This window comes from Tiliqua scincoides, chromosome 4 (assembly GCF_035046505.1).
Source record: "Tiliqua scincoides isolate rTilSci1 chromosome 4, rTilSci1.hap2, whole genome shotgun sequence".
Lineage (NCBI taxonomy): Eukaryota > Metazoa > Chordata > Lepidosauria > Squamata > Scincidae > Tiliqua > Tiliqua scincoides.
Window position 1 is genome coordinate 65,008,063 of NC_089824.1, and position 17,826 is coordinate 65,025,888.

The 17,826-nt window shown below is 42.6% G+C and overlaps 1 protein-coding gene across 1 annotated transcript in view; it reads left to right on the forward strand.

The window, feature by feature from the left end:
• The first annotated feature begins 239 nt into the window (after positions 1 to 239).
• CCDC102B (coiled-coil domain containing 102B) overlaps positions 240 to 17,826 on the forward strand; it is a 29,113-nt gene continuing 11,526 nt past the window's right edge. The window contains exons 1-4 of the mRNA XM_066624439.1: positions 240 to 809; positions 1,009 to 1,223; positions 4,977 to 5,085; positions 13,014 to 13,103. Of these exons, the coding sequence (XP_066480536.1) occupies positions 240 to 809; positions 1,009 to 1,223; positions 4,977 to 5,085; positions 13,014 to 13,103 (984 nt within the window). The remainder of the gene's footprint in view (positions 810 to 1,008; positions 1,224 to 4,976; positions 5,086 to 13,013; positions 13,104 to 17,826) is intronic.

Below are 17,826 nucleotides of genomic sequence, written 5' to 3' on the forward strand. Positions count from 1 at the left end.
ACTTAGGTGAAATAAGATTAAGTTCACAAAGTATACATTTTTCTGTGATTTAAATTTGGCACCACAAATGATGATTAGATTTAGATCATGCATTAGTTAAATAGTGTGCCATTAATGGTCCTGTGAAACTAGAAATTATCTCTCTGACACTGTGTCGGTGGATAAAGTGTGAAAGTTATGTTTATAAAGTTATCCTTTTTTTGTTTTAGATATAGAAAACAAGTAAACTACCCTGAGACATGAATTTTGAATCTGTCTGTAACATGATAGAAGATGAGCAACAACTTAGTAAGCAAGCCAAAGAGCCTTATGAAGTTGAAGGAAGGGACTATGCTGTGGCATGTAGAACCTGTAATTCAAATGTAATATCACCGAGAGTCTTTCCAACATCATCATATCACCCCTGTATGTATATATATAACTGCAGTGACTGGGAGATTTGTGAGGAACTACGACTTCGAGAACTTGAAGAAGCAAAGGCTCGGGCAGCTCAAATGGAGAAAACCATGCGTTGGTGGTCAGACTGTACAGCCAACTGGAGGGAGAAATGGAGCAAAGTGAGGGCAGAAAGGAACAGAGCCCGCGAGGAGGGAAGGGAACTGAGGCTCAAGTTGGAAGCCACAATAAAAGAGCTGAGTGCTCTGAAAAAAATAAATCATGGTTTACTTAGTGAAAATGAAGTGGAAGCTGGAAATACCTGGAGAAAGAACTTTGGTTGCTCTGAAACTGGTTCTTTCTGGATGCAGGAATATCACTTGGAACCTCTGGAGAACAACCCCACTAAATATGTTCAGGACAAGTCTTCTGAGGTAAGAATGATCTGTTAGGTAAACAGGCACAGCATTTTTAAAAATTGCCCCCCAAAAAAGTGTCTCCTTGCTCCTTCTCTCTTTCCCTCCCTCTCTCTTTTCCCCTCAGATATATACGTACACAGAGAAAAATGTACTAACTAGGTATAAATATGCTTTGCTGAAAAATGTATAACTGTTCATGCATTTTTTATGTTAGATTCTTTATGCAACCAAAAATACTTCAGGAAATCACCAAGATGCAAGGTTCAATCTGGAAATTCTTGATTCTGGAGGAAATTGTACAGCTTCTTTAGAAAATCCTAACCCCAAAAAAGACAATCCACTACATTCTCAGGATGATGAAGTAACACAAATGTCTGGGCTCCATATGCATCTCCAGGAATCACAAAAAATCTTGCAAAAGGAACAAAAGTAAGTTCAAAACTAGTTTTTCTGTTGTTGAACCATTTTTTAAACAGGCAATTCTGTGCATGTTTACTACGAAACAAGTCCCATTGTGTTCAGTGGGGACTTACTCCCAGGAAAGTGAGTATAGGATTGCAGCCTTTAAGTACAATTCTGTCCACCAGTGGGACGTGCATGTGTACTGTTGCAAACGTGCCATAAGGCATGTTGCAGCAGCACAGAGGCTCCTGGTGGCGGCACAAAGTCCTGTGCTGGGCTGCCAGCACCAGTTGAAGGTCTGCACCCATTGGAGAAGGTAGGAGTTTTACAGGCTGGCGGAGGTGCGGGGAAGGGCGGAATGGAGGTGCAAATGGGTTTAAGGGGGGGAGGGCAGGCAAAGGATGATGCCCAGTTCCTGCCATGTAATTGTATACTGCTTTGTAATTATCGACAGCAATACAGAAATGGTATGAAACTGTGAATAAATCGATCCATAAATACGTGGCTAAGTGGAATTGCAATTCACTTCTAGCATTTAGGCCAGAACTGGTCTTTAGAGTTGAATTCTGCTCCTTCAAATCCAGTTATGGTTAGTTTTATGTGCAGAGCCATAGAGGCCAGATACTTACGGATATATGCATTTTTTCTCCAGTAGCGGACCTCCCCAATCCCATGCCCTGGGGCAGAGGCCTGCGATAGCGCCCCCTCGCAGGATGCTGCCACCCCTGCATACAAATCCACCCCCCCACTTACCTGGGGCACACAGAGACTCACGCGACTCCAGGACATGCTGGGGAAGCCTCTTGAAGCTTCCCCGACACTTTAAACTATGCTTCTGGCAAACCAGAAGCACAGTTTCCAACTGCATCGGGAGCCTCAGGGAGGCTTCCACATGGTCATAGAGGTGCATGAGGTTCTACATCTGGGGCATTTGCCCCATCAAGCGAATGGTAGGTCTGCCATTGATTTTCTCCTATGGGCTACATAGCAACTTCATGAAGTTTCAGCTTTTGGGATCAATGCTATGATGGTAGAGAAGGTTGTTTTAATTCTTTTCCCAAGCCTCTAGTAACAAACCCTTCCTAGAGATACCAGGGATTGAACCTTGAACTTTTGCATGCAGAGCACATACTCTACCAATGAGATATTCTGTTCTTTACAAATTAATTGATTTTTCATTTTTTTTTCTTCTTCCACTTGTCTTGGCTGTTAAAGTGGAATGACTTCTTCAGATACTTTCTCAATGTTGTTAGATTATTGAGGAAACAGTTCTTCTAATCTCAAAAGATCATGCTGTCGATCTATCCTTTTGGGAGTCATTTATGTTTGCAGATCTGCAAAGCAGAACAATTATAGGCTAAATAAGGCATATATTTTGCATATGTGCCTCATATCAGATAACATAAAGTAACGCAACACTTTGAAAGTTTCAGTGAAGGACCAAAAGAACTAGATTAAAGTGTTAGCATTAAAGATTCATTTCTGTGATTTTGAGCAAGCAAATGTCATTTTCCCCTAGAATAATGAGCTGCTAGAATAGGTTGGTATTTGACAAAGTGCCCCTATGCTGTCTTCATATCTGCCTATCAGGAAACTCTTCTTATCACGAAAAGGATGCAGTTAACTATCACATTGAATCACTGTTATGTTTAGGAAATCTGTATCCAAAAATAATATATTATGACACTGCTGGAAATTTTTCCCCCTCACCATCCCAGTTTAATGTAAAATAAGCTATTAAGGTTCCAGTTTATACTTGCCTGAGAGTAAGCACTATTGAACCAGGGCCAGCCCAAGTTGAACCTGCGTCCTGATTTCCCATCCTGTTCAATTTTCTCCTGCGCTTCCCTTCTTGTTTCTTATTTGCCATGTCCTCCTTATTCACCCAATCATCTAACACAGGCTGAGCAGGAAGAAGAAAGGAAGGGTAAGGATGGAGCACCATGCCAAGGGCTTCTTTCTTTTAGCTCTGTCATCTGCTGTTTCCCACTCAGTTCCTTCAAAGAGAAAGGGCGCACAAATCATGCTGGGAGCAGACAATGACTCTGCTTCTGGCAGGATCCAAGCAGTCTCTGTACTTGAGGAGTGGCAGGGCAGGGACCAGCAGATGGTAGAGCTAAAAATAAGTGGAAGGGTTCCCTGCCCCGGCAAGATGGAAGCGGGGAGGAGGAGCAGTTCCCATTTGATCAGTCTCCTGGAAGAGAGTGATCAGAAAAATATTGCCCCCCTTCTTCTTTCTCCAGCACCGCCACTGCAATTGCTTGCAGTGGTGGTGCTGGAGGGAGAGGTGGATTGCTATTGTCCTGAACCTCCTCTTGCTTGTTCTCAGTTGAGTGGCAGGCAGACGCGGGGCATTGGGCACCTCTCATCAGTTTGCTGCTTCCTCCAGCCTGCCACTTGAAACAGCCACTTCAGTCCTTCTCATGGCTGGGCTGGTCCTCCACTGAACACAACGAGCATTACTTTAAACATAGACTTGGTTGAACTGTAAATGTCCTGATATAAACCAAGAGAAGAGTCCTATGTAATTGTCACATTTTAGAGTCCCATTCATTGCAACAGGACAGGTTGAAAAAGATGAATAATTTCTTTTCGTGAAAATCATAGTGCTTCACTCTGAGTGGGTCCTTGCTGCTATGTGCTATTATCCATACAGCAGATAAAAATATGATTAAAAAACGATGAATGGATAGTGTTTTCAAAAGCACTTACCTGAACGAAGTGAGAAACCTACGCAAATTTTAAGTGATATTGTTCTGCCCTCGTGCTACTTATAGGGTTGCCATAGTCCAGTTTTGTAAATCCAGCCAGCCAATTTTCATATTATGCAAATTCTTTCTAATTGTACAGATCACACTTCTCAATGGTGGGTATTCCAGTTGCTTTGTTTCTGTTCCTGACAACAACCTCAGCAGTGCCTTCATAATCCCCTTCTCAACAGCAGACTACTGCCCCCCTCCCGGTTTACAGTTCTGGAATATAATCTCTGTTAGTGAAAAAGATACCCAGACAAAGCATATACTAAGATCAGTCTGGGCACTGCTGATATAGTAAATGCTAATCTTCAGTTGTGACACCCCACTTCCACTGACAAAAAACATTTAGTTTGGTTTCAACCAAAAGTAAAACACAACAGTGTGAGTATCCAGACATTATCAGAACATCCTACCTGCAGACATGTAATTCTGTACTTTCAGAGAATTCACTCCAAGCACAGTCTCTTGCAGTGCCCAGTCCTTTGAATGTGGACTCAGAAAGGGAGGCTGACTTCACCTCCTGCACTGTCTTGCTGGTTTATGTGTGATGGTCTTTGCTGCCTACTCATTTCTGGATTAGGGATCACTAAGATCTTGGGTGACTGAAGTCCACACTTCACCTACTACTGAATACAGAACTAAGATTTCTTGCTCATCAGAACTGCAGCCCAGCCCAATTCCATGCACATGTGTGCAGAATAGTCCAATAATCCAAGCTGACTTTCTCAAATCACTGAGCATAGGACTGAAGGAGGCATTCTTGGAATCTAAGTTACCCAGAATTGTGTTGTGTATTTAATAAAAAGTAAAGCCAGCAGCACTGCTATTCTGATGTTCCACAGCTTCTGAGACTACAGCTTCATCACAGTCCATGGAAGGAGCTCTAGTAATGGAGCATCCTAGCATGAAAGCTTAGGATCTAATCACTTTTGAAAATGAAAAAGGCACAAATGGAACAAAATAATCCTATAGCCAATATAGTCCTGCTGAGTACTGTTTTGTGACTGTTCTTCCAATGTTGCAGAATCCGCTCATCTCTGGAGAAGGAGTTAAAGAAGCTAAAATCAGAAAAGTCTTTGTGGAAATGGAAATATGAAGAACTGAGAAGATCCAATCAGGAAAATTTAAAGCAGGTATGTTGCCAGAGAAAGCTTCCATGTGTAACAAAAAAAATAAACTCCTGGAAAGGTTGAAAGGCAGTGTGTAAATCTAAATCAGGGGTGTCCAAAGTTTTTGGCAGGAGGGCCACATTGTCTCTCTGACATTGTGTCAGGGGCGGGGGGAAAAAAAGAATTAATTTACATTTAAAATTTGAATAAATTTACATAAGTTTACATAAATGCTTGCATATTTTAGATAGTTTACATATTCATGATGTACTTATATGAACGAATGAAGGTCTTGCAGTAGCTCAAGGCTGATAAAAGGCCTGGCACAAAGCAAGGCCAGCCTTTCCTTTGCTGCCGCTACTGCATCACAGATGTGAAACAACAAGCATTGGAGGGAGCCCTCATCCCACAGCTCATGTGAGAGGTCAAACAGATGCCCTCACACTGAGAGCAGTTGCATGGGCCAGTGTGGGCTCCAACAAATTGCCGGAGGGCCAGAGGCTCATTGGAGATTGTGGGTTCACTGAGGGCCGCATTGAGAGGCCTCGAGGGCCGCAAGTGGCCCCAGGGCCGAGGTTTGGGCACCCCTGATCTAAATCAATATATAAAAATAAACAACTGGGAGCCCATTTTGTTTGTTCCCTCTTTATAAAATCAAAAGTCTTAAAATGCATGAATAAATCTTAAATCCTTAAATTTTGCCTTTGAAATTATAGATTATCCATAGGGGTGAGCAGATTACCCATTACCCATGCACCCCCCCCCCCGGTAAGCACGCGAGACACAGTCTTGGATATTAGGGCCACTTTATTAAGCTATCACAATCAAACTTCAGCAAGGAACTAAACTACCCCTTGTGAGGGCACTAAGGCTGGGGAAGAACTAACTGTTATCCCCATGAAAATGGGCATAGCCTACTGACTCCAAGCTGAATGTGGGCTGGGTCAGAGCGGCTTATCCCCTTAAACCCCAAAGGGTCAAGGCAGCAGGACAGCATCAATGCCCCTTAGATATACCCCAAAGGGATCTAGCTTATCCAGCCAAGGGAACTTCCAGCCAGCCTCACCTACCCAGTGGGAATAGCGTATGAACGGTCCTAGTTATTCCCTTGACTTCGCTCACCTTAGCACGGGTGCCATTTAGATAAATCTACCTACCAGGCACGATACCTGCCAAAGTGACCAAACCAGCACTGTAACATTAAGCCAAAAAGAATCCCTGCCCAACCCATAGCCAGTCTTGGATAAGCGGAAAAAACAAACAAACTGATAGCATCATGCCAATTTTGATAACAGCAAAAAATTCCTACCAAAAATGCCAGCAACCAGCTAACATTTCAGACTGTATCTCAGGCAGGTGAGCAAGCAGGCAGGGAGCAGACAGTGAAGGGTGAACTGTACCATGGAGAGATCCCCAACAACAGTACGCAACTTGTCCTACTCCTCAGGAGGGGCCCAGAAGCCCATCAGAGACTGTCATTTTCATGAGTCTGCCTCTCCAGTCAGGTTGGGGGCAGGGTAAAGACATCAACACGCCTATGGAGTATACCACCAGAATTCCATTACTATTCCATGGATTGTCTCTGTTGTACTTTGACTCCACTTCTTGTCTGTCACTGACTTCTTGTCTGACATGGAGAATTTCAAAAATTCTGGGACTGGTGCCATTGTTTGTTGTAGTTTTTGGTTCTACCTATTCACTGATACCATATATTGTTGTATCTTTTTACTTTAGCTCACTTACACACATTAGTAATCACACAAAGGATCCCTAGCAACATTTTTTTATGTTCCTGGAGGGAACTTCTGTTCCCTGGAAAAGTTCTCAGTAGCAGAAGTGTTAGGTGGGATGCTATCCAGGATCTTCTATGGATTCTTGCTGGAGCTTAGATTGTTAGTGGTGTTTGAAAACAGTTATTTACCTTATTCAGCAGTAAGCCCATTGTGTTCAGTAAGGCTTCGGCTATAATCCTGTCTTACTCACTGGAAACAAACACCTCTAGATATGTCACAAACTGTCCATGGTTGTTTACTATAGAAATGATAAACCAATCCAGTAGTCTTATAACATTTTTAATCTTCTAAGATGGAACTGCTTAATTAGCATGATTTCAGCGACAGCCTTTCCAAAGAACTTGCTCAAGTTTCAAATGTTTATCTTTTCCTTGGTAAGAATTGGAATATCCAATGGCAAGGTTCATTATCACTCTAAAATATTACTATGTACTGTGCTCTAGTTGTCCAATGAAAGATGTTGTGGGGAATCTTTGCACTGTAATCACAGAAATGTGCACATACTCTTACTGACCACTGGTGTGCAGCATAGACTTAAAAATGTATTTTGCTAATACCATAAGTTGCTGTTTTGGCTTTTTCAGGGAAAATGAATTTGCTCATTATAAGACTTTATTTTTTTTTAATAGGCTTATTGAATATGTCCAGATGTAAACATGGAATACTCTTCTCAAAACAATTCTTCTATGACTGTATTTATGTTTAAAAATATAGCTAATGCATTTTACAAATGCAAAATTCCAGACTTAATAGGGATGGGCATAGTTTAATGGAAAATATTTTGAAATGTCATGTGTGTTTTCAACCTGATCTTTGGGTTACAGCTTAATTGATGTATGTGGGGACAACAAATTAGCATACTGCTTTTTAAAGAGTTGCTTCAGGTGTCACATTTTATCAACAACCGTTTCACATCTACTTCAGTATTACTTCTGATTATGAATGGTGAGAGTCTTTCAAGTCTGTCTCACAGCCCAATCCTATGGGCTTTGAATATTGGCAGAACATGTTTTGCCAGCACTGGCTGCCATAAAGCAGCCATAAAGCACCTTCCAGCAGTGTGCTAAGTAGTGTACTATAGAAAAAAATAAGTGTGAGGAAATCGGACAATGCTTCTATGTATAGTACATGACTAGGGGATCAAACTATTGGGTGATTTCACTGTACATACATGTGTCAGGTTTTCTGGAGATGGTGATGCCTTTAGTCCTATGAAATCATGTTCATTCAGTACAAGTTCCATCTAACTTTTTATATAAATATGGAAACTCTGCCAATGGATAAAGGGTCTTGCTCCCCATTAATAGGTTTGGACATGTATGTTTCTCTTCTGTGGTGTTCACATGGATCACTGTGATAAATATTAACCCATTTTTGCCCAGCTTACAAGTATACTTATTTGGTCCCTGTTGCGTATATGCGATGTTGGGCAGAAATGACTTAGGGCGCAATCCTAACCCCTTATGTCAATGCTTTCCAGCACTGACATAAGGGCAATGCAACTCTGAAGTAAGAGAACAAACATTCCCTTATTTTAAGGAGGCCTCCGTGAGTGACACTCAACTGCCGGATGCAGCACATGTCCCATTGGCACCGCTATGCCTGTGCTGGAAAGCACTGACATAAGGGGTTAGGATTGCACCTTTAATTCTTTCTTTACATTCAATATAAACCCCATCACATCTTAAATAGAACCCATGTTAACTGAAAATAACTGCTTTTCTATTCAAGTTGAAATAAACAGTAAAGGATTGCCAATGTTTAGAAAGATTGCCTTCTTCTTGGCACACCCTCTTCTACTCAGTACCACAAAGCTTCCAGGGGAAAACTTTCGCAAAGCTTATGAAGTAACAACCAACAGAGCACAAGGAAGGGAAAAGATACAATCCACACACACTCTTGGTCACACGGCTTGGTTCCTTCCTTACTTAGCAAGTTGCTTTTTCCATTGGAAATTCTGTACATGTGGTGAGCTGCAAGAGACAAGGTCATGTCTGAGCCTTTAGGTAACTTACAGAACATATAGCTAGATAAGAGTGTTGGCTTTGCTAACTTCTACTGAATCTGAGCAGCTACAAAATGAAACTCAGTCAGTAGGGGGTGCAAAAGGTCCACCATCTTGGGGGCCTGACTGCTTCATAATGTGAGGATTTTAAAAGCAGCTTCCTCCTCAACTTGGCAAATAAAATGTAAACACATCACCCTAGGATCGTACTTTGAAATTCTGGGCACAGTGTTCAGAGAAGAACTTACACCTGCTGCAAATGTAAACATATCTCCACACCTGTTTGATTAAATATGTAGAATACGGAGACGGTAGATTTGTATTTTCATTGTAGCTCCTGAAACGATTTCTCCCCCCCCCACCAGTCTAACTAGAACGTAAACAGAACTGTATGGGGGGGAAAGGCAGATGTACATTTGTGGAAAGAAGAATATGGGACAGATTCAATCAGGCATTTATTTCTGTATCACAAATTGATCTTGCGCTACCTTTATGTTTTGGGAGATCACTCTTGACTATTGTGAGGTACACTATTTTCTTAGCTACTGAACTATCTGTTTACTCATACATGAAATTAAAGTGCAATTAAAATTCATATAATTTCTCAGTGCTGGTTCTGTACTATCATTTGCTGTTCTGTTGTGATAATCATTGTATAGCAAAGCAAAGGGAATTAATCAGCTCCACAGATAGTAAAGCTGAGTTCTTTGAAGAATATAATAATAATAATAATAATATACAGTATTTATATACCGCCTTTCTTGGTCTTTATTCAAGACTTTATTCAAGGCGGTTTACACAGGCAGGCTTATTAAATCCACGCAGGGATTTTTACAAATTGAAAGAAGGTTCTCTCTTTCAAGAACCACCACATTCAAGATGTTACACTCCGATCTGGTTTAACATTCTGGCCTCCATCCTCCCACGCTCCGAGCAGATGGAACAGCTCAGCTGCAGCTTGCCAGCTGCTTCAAGGTCGCACGGTGCCGGTGGCCTCGAACTGGCGACCTTGTGGATGTTAATCTTCAGGCAAATGGAGGCTCTACCCTCTAGACCAGACCTCCTGCCCTGAGGCTCTACCCTCTAGACCAGAACTTACTTCAACAGGGAAAGAACTACAGCCTTTGTTATACAGGGTGTTACACAACCAACCAACAAGACTAGAAAAAGAAGGTGGACAGAAGTCTAGTAAAGGTAGAGCAACTCACAAGCCTTTAACCAAGTAACAAGATACTCCCCCTACTGGTGGATACTAATACTTATGCCCTTTTCTATTTATAAACAGATGTGCGCCCCTTAATGATCTTCTGGCCAGCAACAGGTCGCATATGTGATGGCCGCCACTGGTCAGGAGCTTGCACCCCTCGAGCATCCTGAGGCAAGGGGAGTGGAGCTCCCCCTTGCCTACAGCGGCTTTGCATAGTGTCAAGGCCTGCTTGATGACAGGAATGCTGGTCCGCATCCCTGTCGTTAAGTGGTGCACAATTGTAAACTGATTATCAGATTACAATAATTGGAGTTACAAGTGTCCAAGTTATGGATGGCTGCGCAGGTGTTTATCAAAAGAGATAAGTAAACATTATTTTTACTTTCCTCCCTGTAAACCCTAGGGCTGCCTGTGCGTCTCTATTTGGGTGACATATAGGAAGGAAAAAGAAGTGAAGAGGTCTGCAAAATAGGGAGTAAGATCTGACAAGTGCCATTGCTGCTGGCTTCACCCCTCCTCCTCAATTCCTGGTTCTTCCCCTCTACCCAGAAACAGGTTCCTCCCACTCTCTCCCCCATTCCTCTCACCATCCACCCCCACTGCTGCCTTACGTGGCACTGACAGATGATATCTTTACCACCAGTGAGCATGCACAGCTCCCAAGGACTGCTCTATTGGCTTCGTTGTGCTCAGTGAGCATGATGCACACCAGTTCCAGGCACTTTTGTCGGGAACCTGACACATCCACCAGCAGAACATGCATTCTACTGGTGGCCTGGATAGGATGGGGCCATGTGTGTACTGGGTGGCTCCGCTCACATGCTGTTGCTTTTCCAACAAACTGCTGGGAGATGGATTTTCTTGCCTGGTCAAGCTACCAGGTATCTTTATATATGTAAAATGCACAAGCATTCACACGCACACACTTTTTCCGTGTACAGCTAGCACCTGAAAAAGTTAGCCCTAAAGAAGTTGGTCCAATTAAAGTCATCATGTACTTTGAGTTGGTAGTGAAATGCAGAGGCGTAATGTACTGCCCCAGTGCCCAGGAACAGTGATTTCACAAGGTTCTCCCTGTTCTTTTTCCTGTGGAGGCTTCCCAGCACCTTCTCTGTAACCAGAACAGAGCCTGAGGAGCAATGATGCTCCCCTCCTTGGTGTAGAGACTGGGGCAGGTGCCCTTCAGGCGCTGTCCTAGATACAGCTGTGCTGAAATGTTGTTGAAAACAAAAAGTAAAGGTGATTGTTTAAGGACTTACTTCAAGCAAAATCTCAAGGATTGAAAGGAAAGCTGGAAAATTTTCAATAGGACTAGCAAACCTTCTCACGCGTCCTTGGGAGTCAGCACAACCCTAGATCACTAGGTCTCAGCTAAAGCAAACTTTGTGGGTTCCTCCTCATCTGAGGAATCGCAGGGGACCTCAGAAAAGCTTCAGAAAGACTTGTGAAACTTCTCAGGGTGGGACAGCCATCACACACCTCTCACTCATTTTGTATGTCTTTTTCTGCAAACTTGCTGGAATTATTGCTTTGTTTCAAGTCACATTTCTGCTGACTTCAGAGTTTGTACATGAAGGTGTATAGCCCAAAACGAAGGGGAAAAGTATGTTCACCAGCTGTTTGAAGGGAGGAAAGATATGCAAAAGTCAGACCAATCTCCCTAATGACTGCTGAAGCTCCATATGCTAGGAAGAAGATTGTAGTGATCTAGTTTTTTCTTTAGTTTTTTAAAAAAACTAAACAGGTTGAACTTCAAATGATGAAGGCATTTTCCTCTGTCACTTCCACATCACTTGTAAGGAAAGGGCAATAAGCACTGTTTTCCTATGCCATTAAAACATTTTAGATGGTGGCACCATAATGTCCTTTTGGAAGCGTAAACAAAATAGCTGTTGTCAAACCTGGAAACAAACATGGGAATTAGTGAGTCATCTTTTTTGCTTCCTGCAAAGTTAGAATGTCATTGAGACAAATTAAGGGACAAAAGTTCATGTTCGACTGCAGATCTCGTGGTTCGGAATGCTCTAAATCAGTTAGCCTTTGGAGATTTCAAATTAAATTAGAAGAAAATAATTGCTATAATCCCTTTGCCTGAAACAATTTTTTCTATTTACATAGGGTTTTGAACACAGTTTGTGTAATCTATTACTACTGTCACCCCTGCTGGTTTCTTCTGTCCTAATCCAATCAACGACTAGAAAAGCGTGCTAATGGTTTTAAAAAATCCCATTTGGATTGAGCATCAGGGGTTCCAGCTCTTCCATGACTGCAAATTTGAGATTTTTTTTTAGAAGCAGTCTAGATGAGTCAACAGTTAATACACATTTGTGGTTTTCCCTGTTCTGTTGTTGAGTTGAGCAACAAACGTAGTGAGTCAGCAACATTTTTATTTCCTATACAGTGGTTTCCACTTGTAGAACGTAATCAAAAAGTCCTAATCTATTTAAATTCTGATACATGTGGGGAAAAAGTAAGTCTTTTAAAATCAATATATCCTCAGGGATGTAACACTGTCCCTAACACTAGTTCCCAACTAGAACCACATGAAATATGCAATTTCATGATACACACAGACACACCCCCATGCAATTGATAACAGTGGGAGAGTCCACTGGGTGGGGAGGAAGAGATGCACACACACATCTTTCCATACAGTGAGGATGACCCATCACAGTATTGTCCAAAATGACCCAAAGTACTATTTACTTTTGTTTTAATAACACTAAGGCCACAATCTTGAACTCACGTGTGGAAGTTTCACACCTGAAATTCACAGAGCTTTTTTTAAAGTGGTGATCCATTTGTATGTTTTGAGTTTGACAGCTCTGTATTTCAAGCAAACTAGAGAGATAGTTCAGTGTGATAAGGCAGTATGCATCCTAATTCTTTTCTGATTGCACTAAGATAAACACTATCTTTCATTTTAATATATAATGATGGACATCAGAATGGAGTGGAAAGCATTGTTGAAGATTTTGAGGAAAATGCTGAAGCCAGGTCTCAACAAGATGTGAAGATCTGGGAATTGCAAACAGAGGTATGTCTTGCATGCACCTGTTTCTGAATTTTACCCTTATGAAATGGTTGGCAACCTTCAGTCTCGAAAGACTATGGTATAAGCCTACAGCACTTGGTATTCCCAAGCGGTCTCCCATCCAAGTACTAACCAGGCCTGACCCTGCTTAGCTTCTGAGATCAGACAAGATCAGGCATGTGCTGGATGTATATAGAAATTCTTGAGTTTTATCTTCATATATTTTCTTTAAAGAAATGTAGAACGCATGATAACAGTCCCTGGCTACATTTTTGTGGACATAAGTCTTTTTCATTTGATTGAAAATGCTTTGAGTGGATTTGCTTAGAGCCGAAGCCTGCAATAAATAACCTTTGAACAGTTCCATTAGCACATGGTCATGCAAACTCTGCTCTAAATGTAGCAAAATAAATAAAAAATGTGTTGTGCTCATTGTAATGTCAGCACAGTCTGCAGTTTTAGATTGTAGCTAATGTATCCAAACGCATTAAAAACAACCACCCCAAAACATGAAGTGGCTTAACTTCCAAAACACATACATCTCACTGAATGAGAACACATTCACAGTTTGATCTATGGCAAGGTTTTGTATTTCAAGTTTCTGTCAGAACCACAGAAGTTCACCATTCAGTTTCGTAACCTTGATGATGATATTGGCAGACAACTTCGCAAATAAATACCAAGTTGTTGGACCAAAAAAGCCCAAAACCCTGTCAAATCAAATGGTGATATGCATGGGCATTCCAACCTTGCCCTATGTATGGATGTTCCAGCCTTTATCCGGGCAGGACACAAGTTGCCTACTGCAGTGGCCTGGCCAGCAAGGCACACCCACACACACCCAATGCCCTTTGTGCATCACTGGCACCTGCCCGCATGACTGGCAGTACAATAGTGCTTCCTCTGATGAGCCAGTGTGCTACAGCTTCCCAGTTCTGTTTGCAGTGATGCAAGGTGTAAAATGCCAGGTGGCCTGGTCTTTGCTTGTCTCCTGCTGTGCATAGGTGGAGAACAGCTTTGTGGATTGACCAGTGTGGGTTCTAGACCCGCTTTCCTCTCTTCTTTTATCCCTGCCATGGGTGTAGCTGGCCAGTCATGCAAAAGGTGAGTGCAGTGCCCTGCTGGTGAGGCCAAGTCCCTTGGCTGGGCTCAAACCCATCTCACTCAGCTCCTAGCCTGTGTCTTTGTGCAGTGAACCACCAGCACCCTGCTTTGCCTGAGTGTTGTTGAGGCTCCACTTGTGACTCATCTCAGACCCTCCCCTGGCAAAAATGTTCCTCCCAGCCAGCAGATGCCCCAACAGGGATTCAAACCCTTCTCATTGAGGGGCTTGTATATTTATTTCAAATGGCTGTGCTTTTCCAGGAGAGCTATATTTTGACCTGTGCTTTGATCTGCTCCAAACGTATTCACTGGCTGCATATGTTTATAGGAGTGGGATGAGGTAACTTGAACCATGGTTACAGGGTTCCTAGCAGTTCTTTGCTTTTGCTCTTTTGCTGCTGATGCCACAGTGACTCCTGTGGGGCAGGAGGGGTGCTCTGCCATGTTGTGTGTGAGCGTGTGTGTACATTTGGTGTTCTTGAGGTGTTGCTTGTGGCTGTGTAATTTATTCTTCATGGCTGGCAGGAGAACGTCCCGTCCCCCCGCATTGGTTGCTTATTGGCCCTGTTCCTGCCCCAATCCCCTGCTCAGTTCACCCTGGCAACACATTTCTGGCTGCCAGTGTTGGGACTGATTGGATGCAATGAATAGCTCCTTGCACATCACACTGATGACAAATAGATGTCACACGGATGATGCATGGGCTTCATGACAAAGACACATGGATGTCAAATGGACGATGTGCCAACTTAATGGTGATGACACACAGATGTCATAGCAATGACATGATGATGTCAGGACTCTGGTCCATTGATAAAAGACTGTGAGCCCAATCCTAACCAACTTTCCAGCAGTGATGCAGTCATGCCAACAGGGTTCATGTGCATTCTGCCGGGGTGTGTGTGTGTGTGTGTGTGTCACGGAGTCCTCCTCAAGATAAAGGAATGTTTGTTCCCTTACCTTGGGGTTGCATTGCAGCTTCATCGGTGCTTGAAAGTTGGTTAGGATTTGGCTGTATGTCAATGTATCAAGGGGCATTGGGGTGTTACTGGGAAGGACTGTACCAGCATTGCTTTGCCAGGAGAGTCTTGGCATCTTGTGACATTGGTATGGAATTGTCCAGAAAGGCTTAGGGTAAGACAGAGATAGCACCAGAATCCAGAATGAAATGTCTCCTCAGCATCCAAATAGGATGAGGCCAATGATAATGTGGGAACCAAGGTAAGTTGTGGCGGAGGAGGGGCAAAGGCAGCAATGTGATCCCCAGGATCATACTGCTGCGGCTGCTGATCGGGGGTGTCTTCCCCCTTACCAATCCCTGCACTGCTCTCTCAGGGCTGTGGGGAGCCCTGCAGAGCCCTCTGCAGGATTCCACAAGCCTCTGTTACAGTAAAAAAGTGATTGGAAATCACTTCCGGTTTTGCGATCGAAAACCAGAAGTGGTTTCCGATAATTTTTTTTTACTGCAACAGCGGCTTGGGGAGCCCTGAGGAGGGCACGGTGCTCCCCTCACCCTCCCTCCAGAGGCAGGTGCAGGAAATGTTAAGGTAAGAAAGCCCTGGCAGCAGCAGCATCCTGAGGACTGTGTTGATGCTTTCCCTCTTCCCCTGCCCCTTAAGGGTCCAGTGCTTCTCAGGTTGGGGTGCCACGATGCCCCAGTTTGAGAACCTCAGGATAACACCATCAGATATCTTGATGATCTACTGTTACCCATCTAGAACATTTGGCACGACAACACGAGGCTGCCAGCATTCAAACAAACCATCCATTGAGCAGTGAACAGTAGGTTTCACACATCTTAATTTGATGAAAGCCCTCATGGGCAAACCCATGATGGGTTTTCCATGAAGGGCTTTTTTGTTTGTTGATGAACCTGTGAATGGGAAATGTGTTAACAGGCTGGTGAGAGTCTTAAGAGAGACAAAAATAAGCTAGAGTGATTTATCTAGCATGCTGTAAAAAATTTGAATTTTTTTTGGTTAATGTTTATCTTGTGCAGCCTCCAGTGTCTGCAGTGTATGGTCAATACGTCATCCTAAAGTACCCTAAAATTATCATTTCAAAGTATTATAATATCACAGACCACATATGAATGCTCTTCTCATTTAAAACCTGTACAATTGTGACAGAGCTCTTTGAAGCACTAATAAGCCTCTATTGATTTTATCTTTTCTTGTTTGAGCTCTTCAAATTTAAAACAGCTGTTCTGCTGGTAGTTGAGCAAGGTAGCCTGAGGCATCCTTCTGTTACCTTTAACAGAGTCTCATGGCCCACTGGAGTAGTAAGTCTTTAGGTCACATTAGGGTTGCTAGTTTATGGAAATATATCCATTAAAAATAGATGTTCAACCGGAAATTACGAAGGCTGAGATTCTGAAATGTGGATGAGTTGATATCTAGCAGCCTCCCTATGACTTCTGTATTGTACAAAACAGTAAATTAAAAAGAATTGGACCCAGTATGAGAAGACATGATCTTGCTGTAACAAACATACAAACAAATTCAAACAAATGAATTCTTCTGCAAATCGTTGGAAGTTACTGTGGCTTTTACGACAAAAGACAAGGGCAGAGCTGTTTGTGTAGATCTGGGTTTGCCCTAATCGTGTGTACATTGAGGTGTTGCTACAGTGCAGTTTTAAGAGCAGGATTAATGTGGAGAGCTGAAGCTTCTTTACAACCACCACTTCTTACCTGAGGTACGTCTCCCTTGCTAGCTACTTTCCTACACCACTGATCTCAGATAGTGGAAATGAACTTCACCTGGAGAGAAGGTGCTTGTGGAGGTAGATAGACTGTGTAAGATCACAAAGGTGCTACCAGGTAATTATACAAGAGGACCAGCCTGAAATCCCATGTTCTCTGTCTTGATTTGAAAATTGAGAACAGAAAAGAAAAAGCTTTCATACAATGGGATAAGCATAGTATGTCTTGGCAACAAAACGTTTTGGACTTCCTGTTCAAAGATGCACCTCAAATGCATAGCTTGAGAAAATGTCCTCTGTAATTTGAAAGCTTACCTCCTACATTTGGAACACTAGTTTCTCCAAATGAAAGGTATACTTGTGTTTCTTGTTTTGTGGAAACTGTGCAAGCCCAAAGCTATGCAATAGGATTTGTCTTATGGCACTGCTGTCTACCAACGAGACCAGTGGTTTTTACCTTTTTCATCTCACAGCGCAGTGACAAGGCACTAAAATAGTCAAGGCACACCAGCAGGTTTTTGACAAGGCACACCATGCTGCCAGTGGGGACGCTCACATCCCCCATTGGCCCTGTCCCCCAAATTCCTGTGGCACACCAGTGGACCACTCATGGCACACCAATATGCCATGGCACAGTGGTTGAAAATGGCTGAACTAGACCAAGGCCATCCAACCCTGTAAATTAAATTTTGCAAACATGGTTGTTTGCCTTCATCAAAAACGGTGGTGTTGACCATTTGTTCTGGAAGGGTATAGCAATAAAAGTAAGATATTCCCCAGGTTCCTGCTGAATGAGTGATTGTATTCTAGTATCACTTTAAAGGTATCTTGAAGTTACAATTGATTTTATTGTAAAAGAAACAATTGATTTTATTATAATTCAAATAAATTATTTGGACATATGAATTCGATTTCTCAG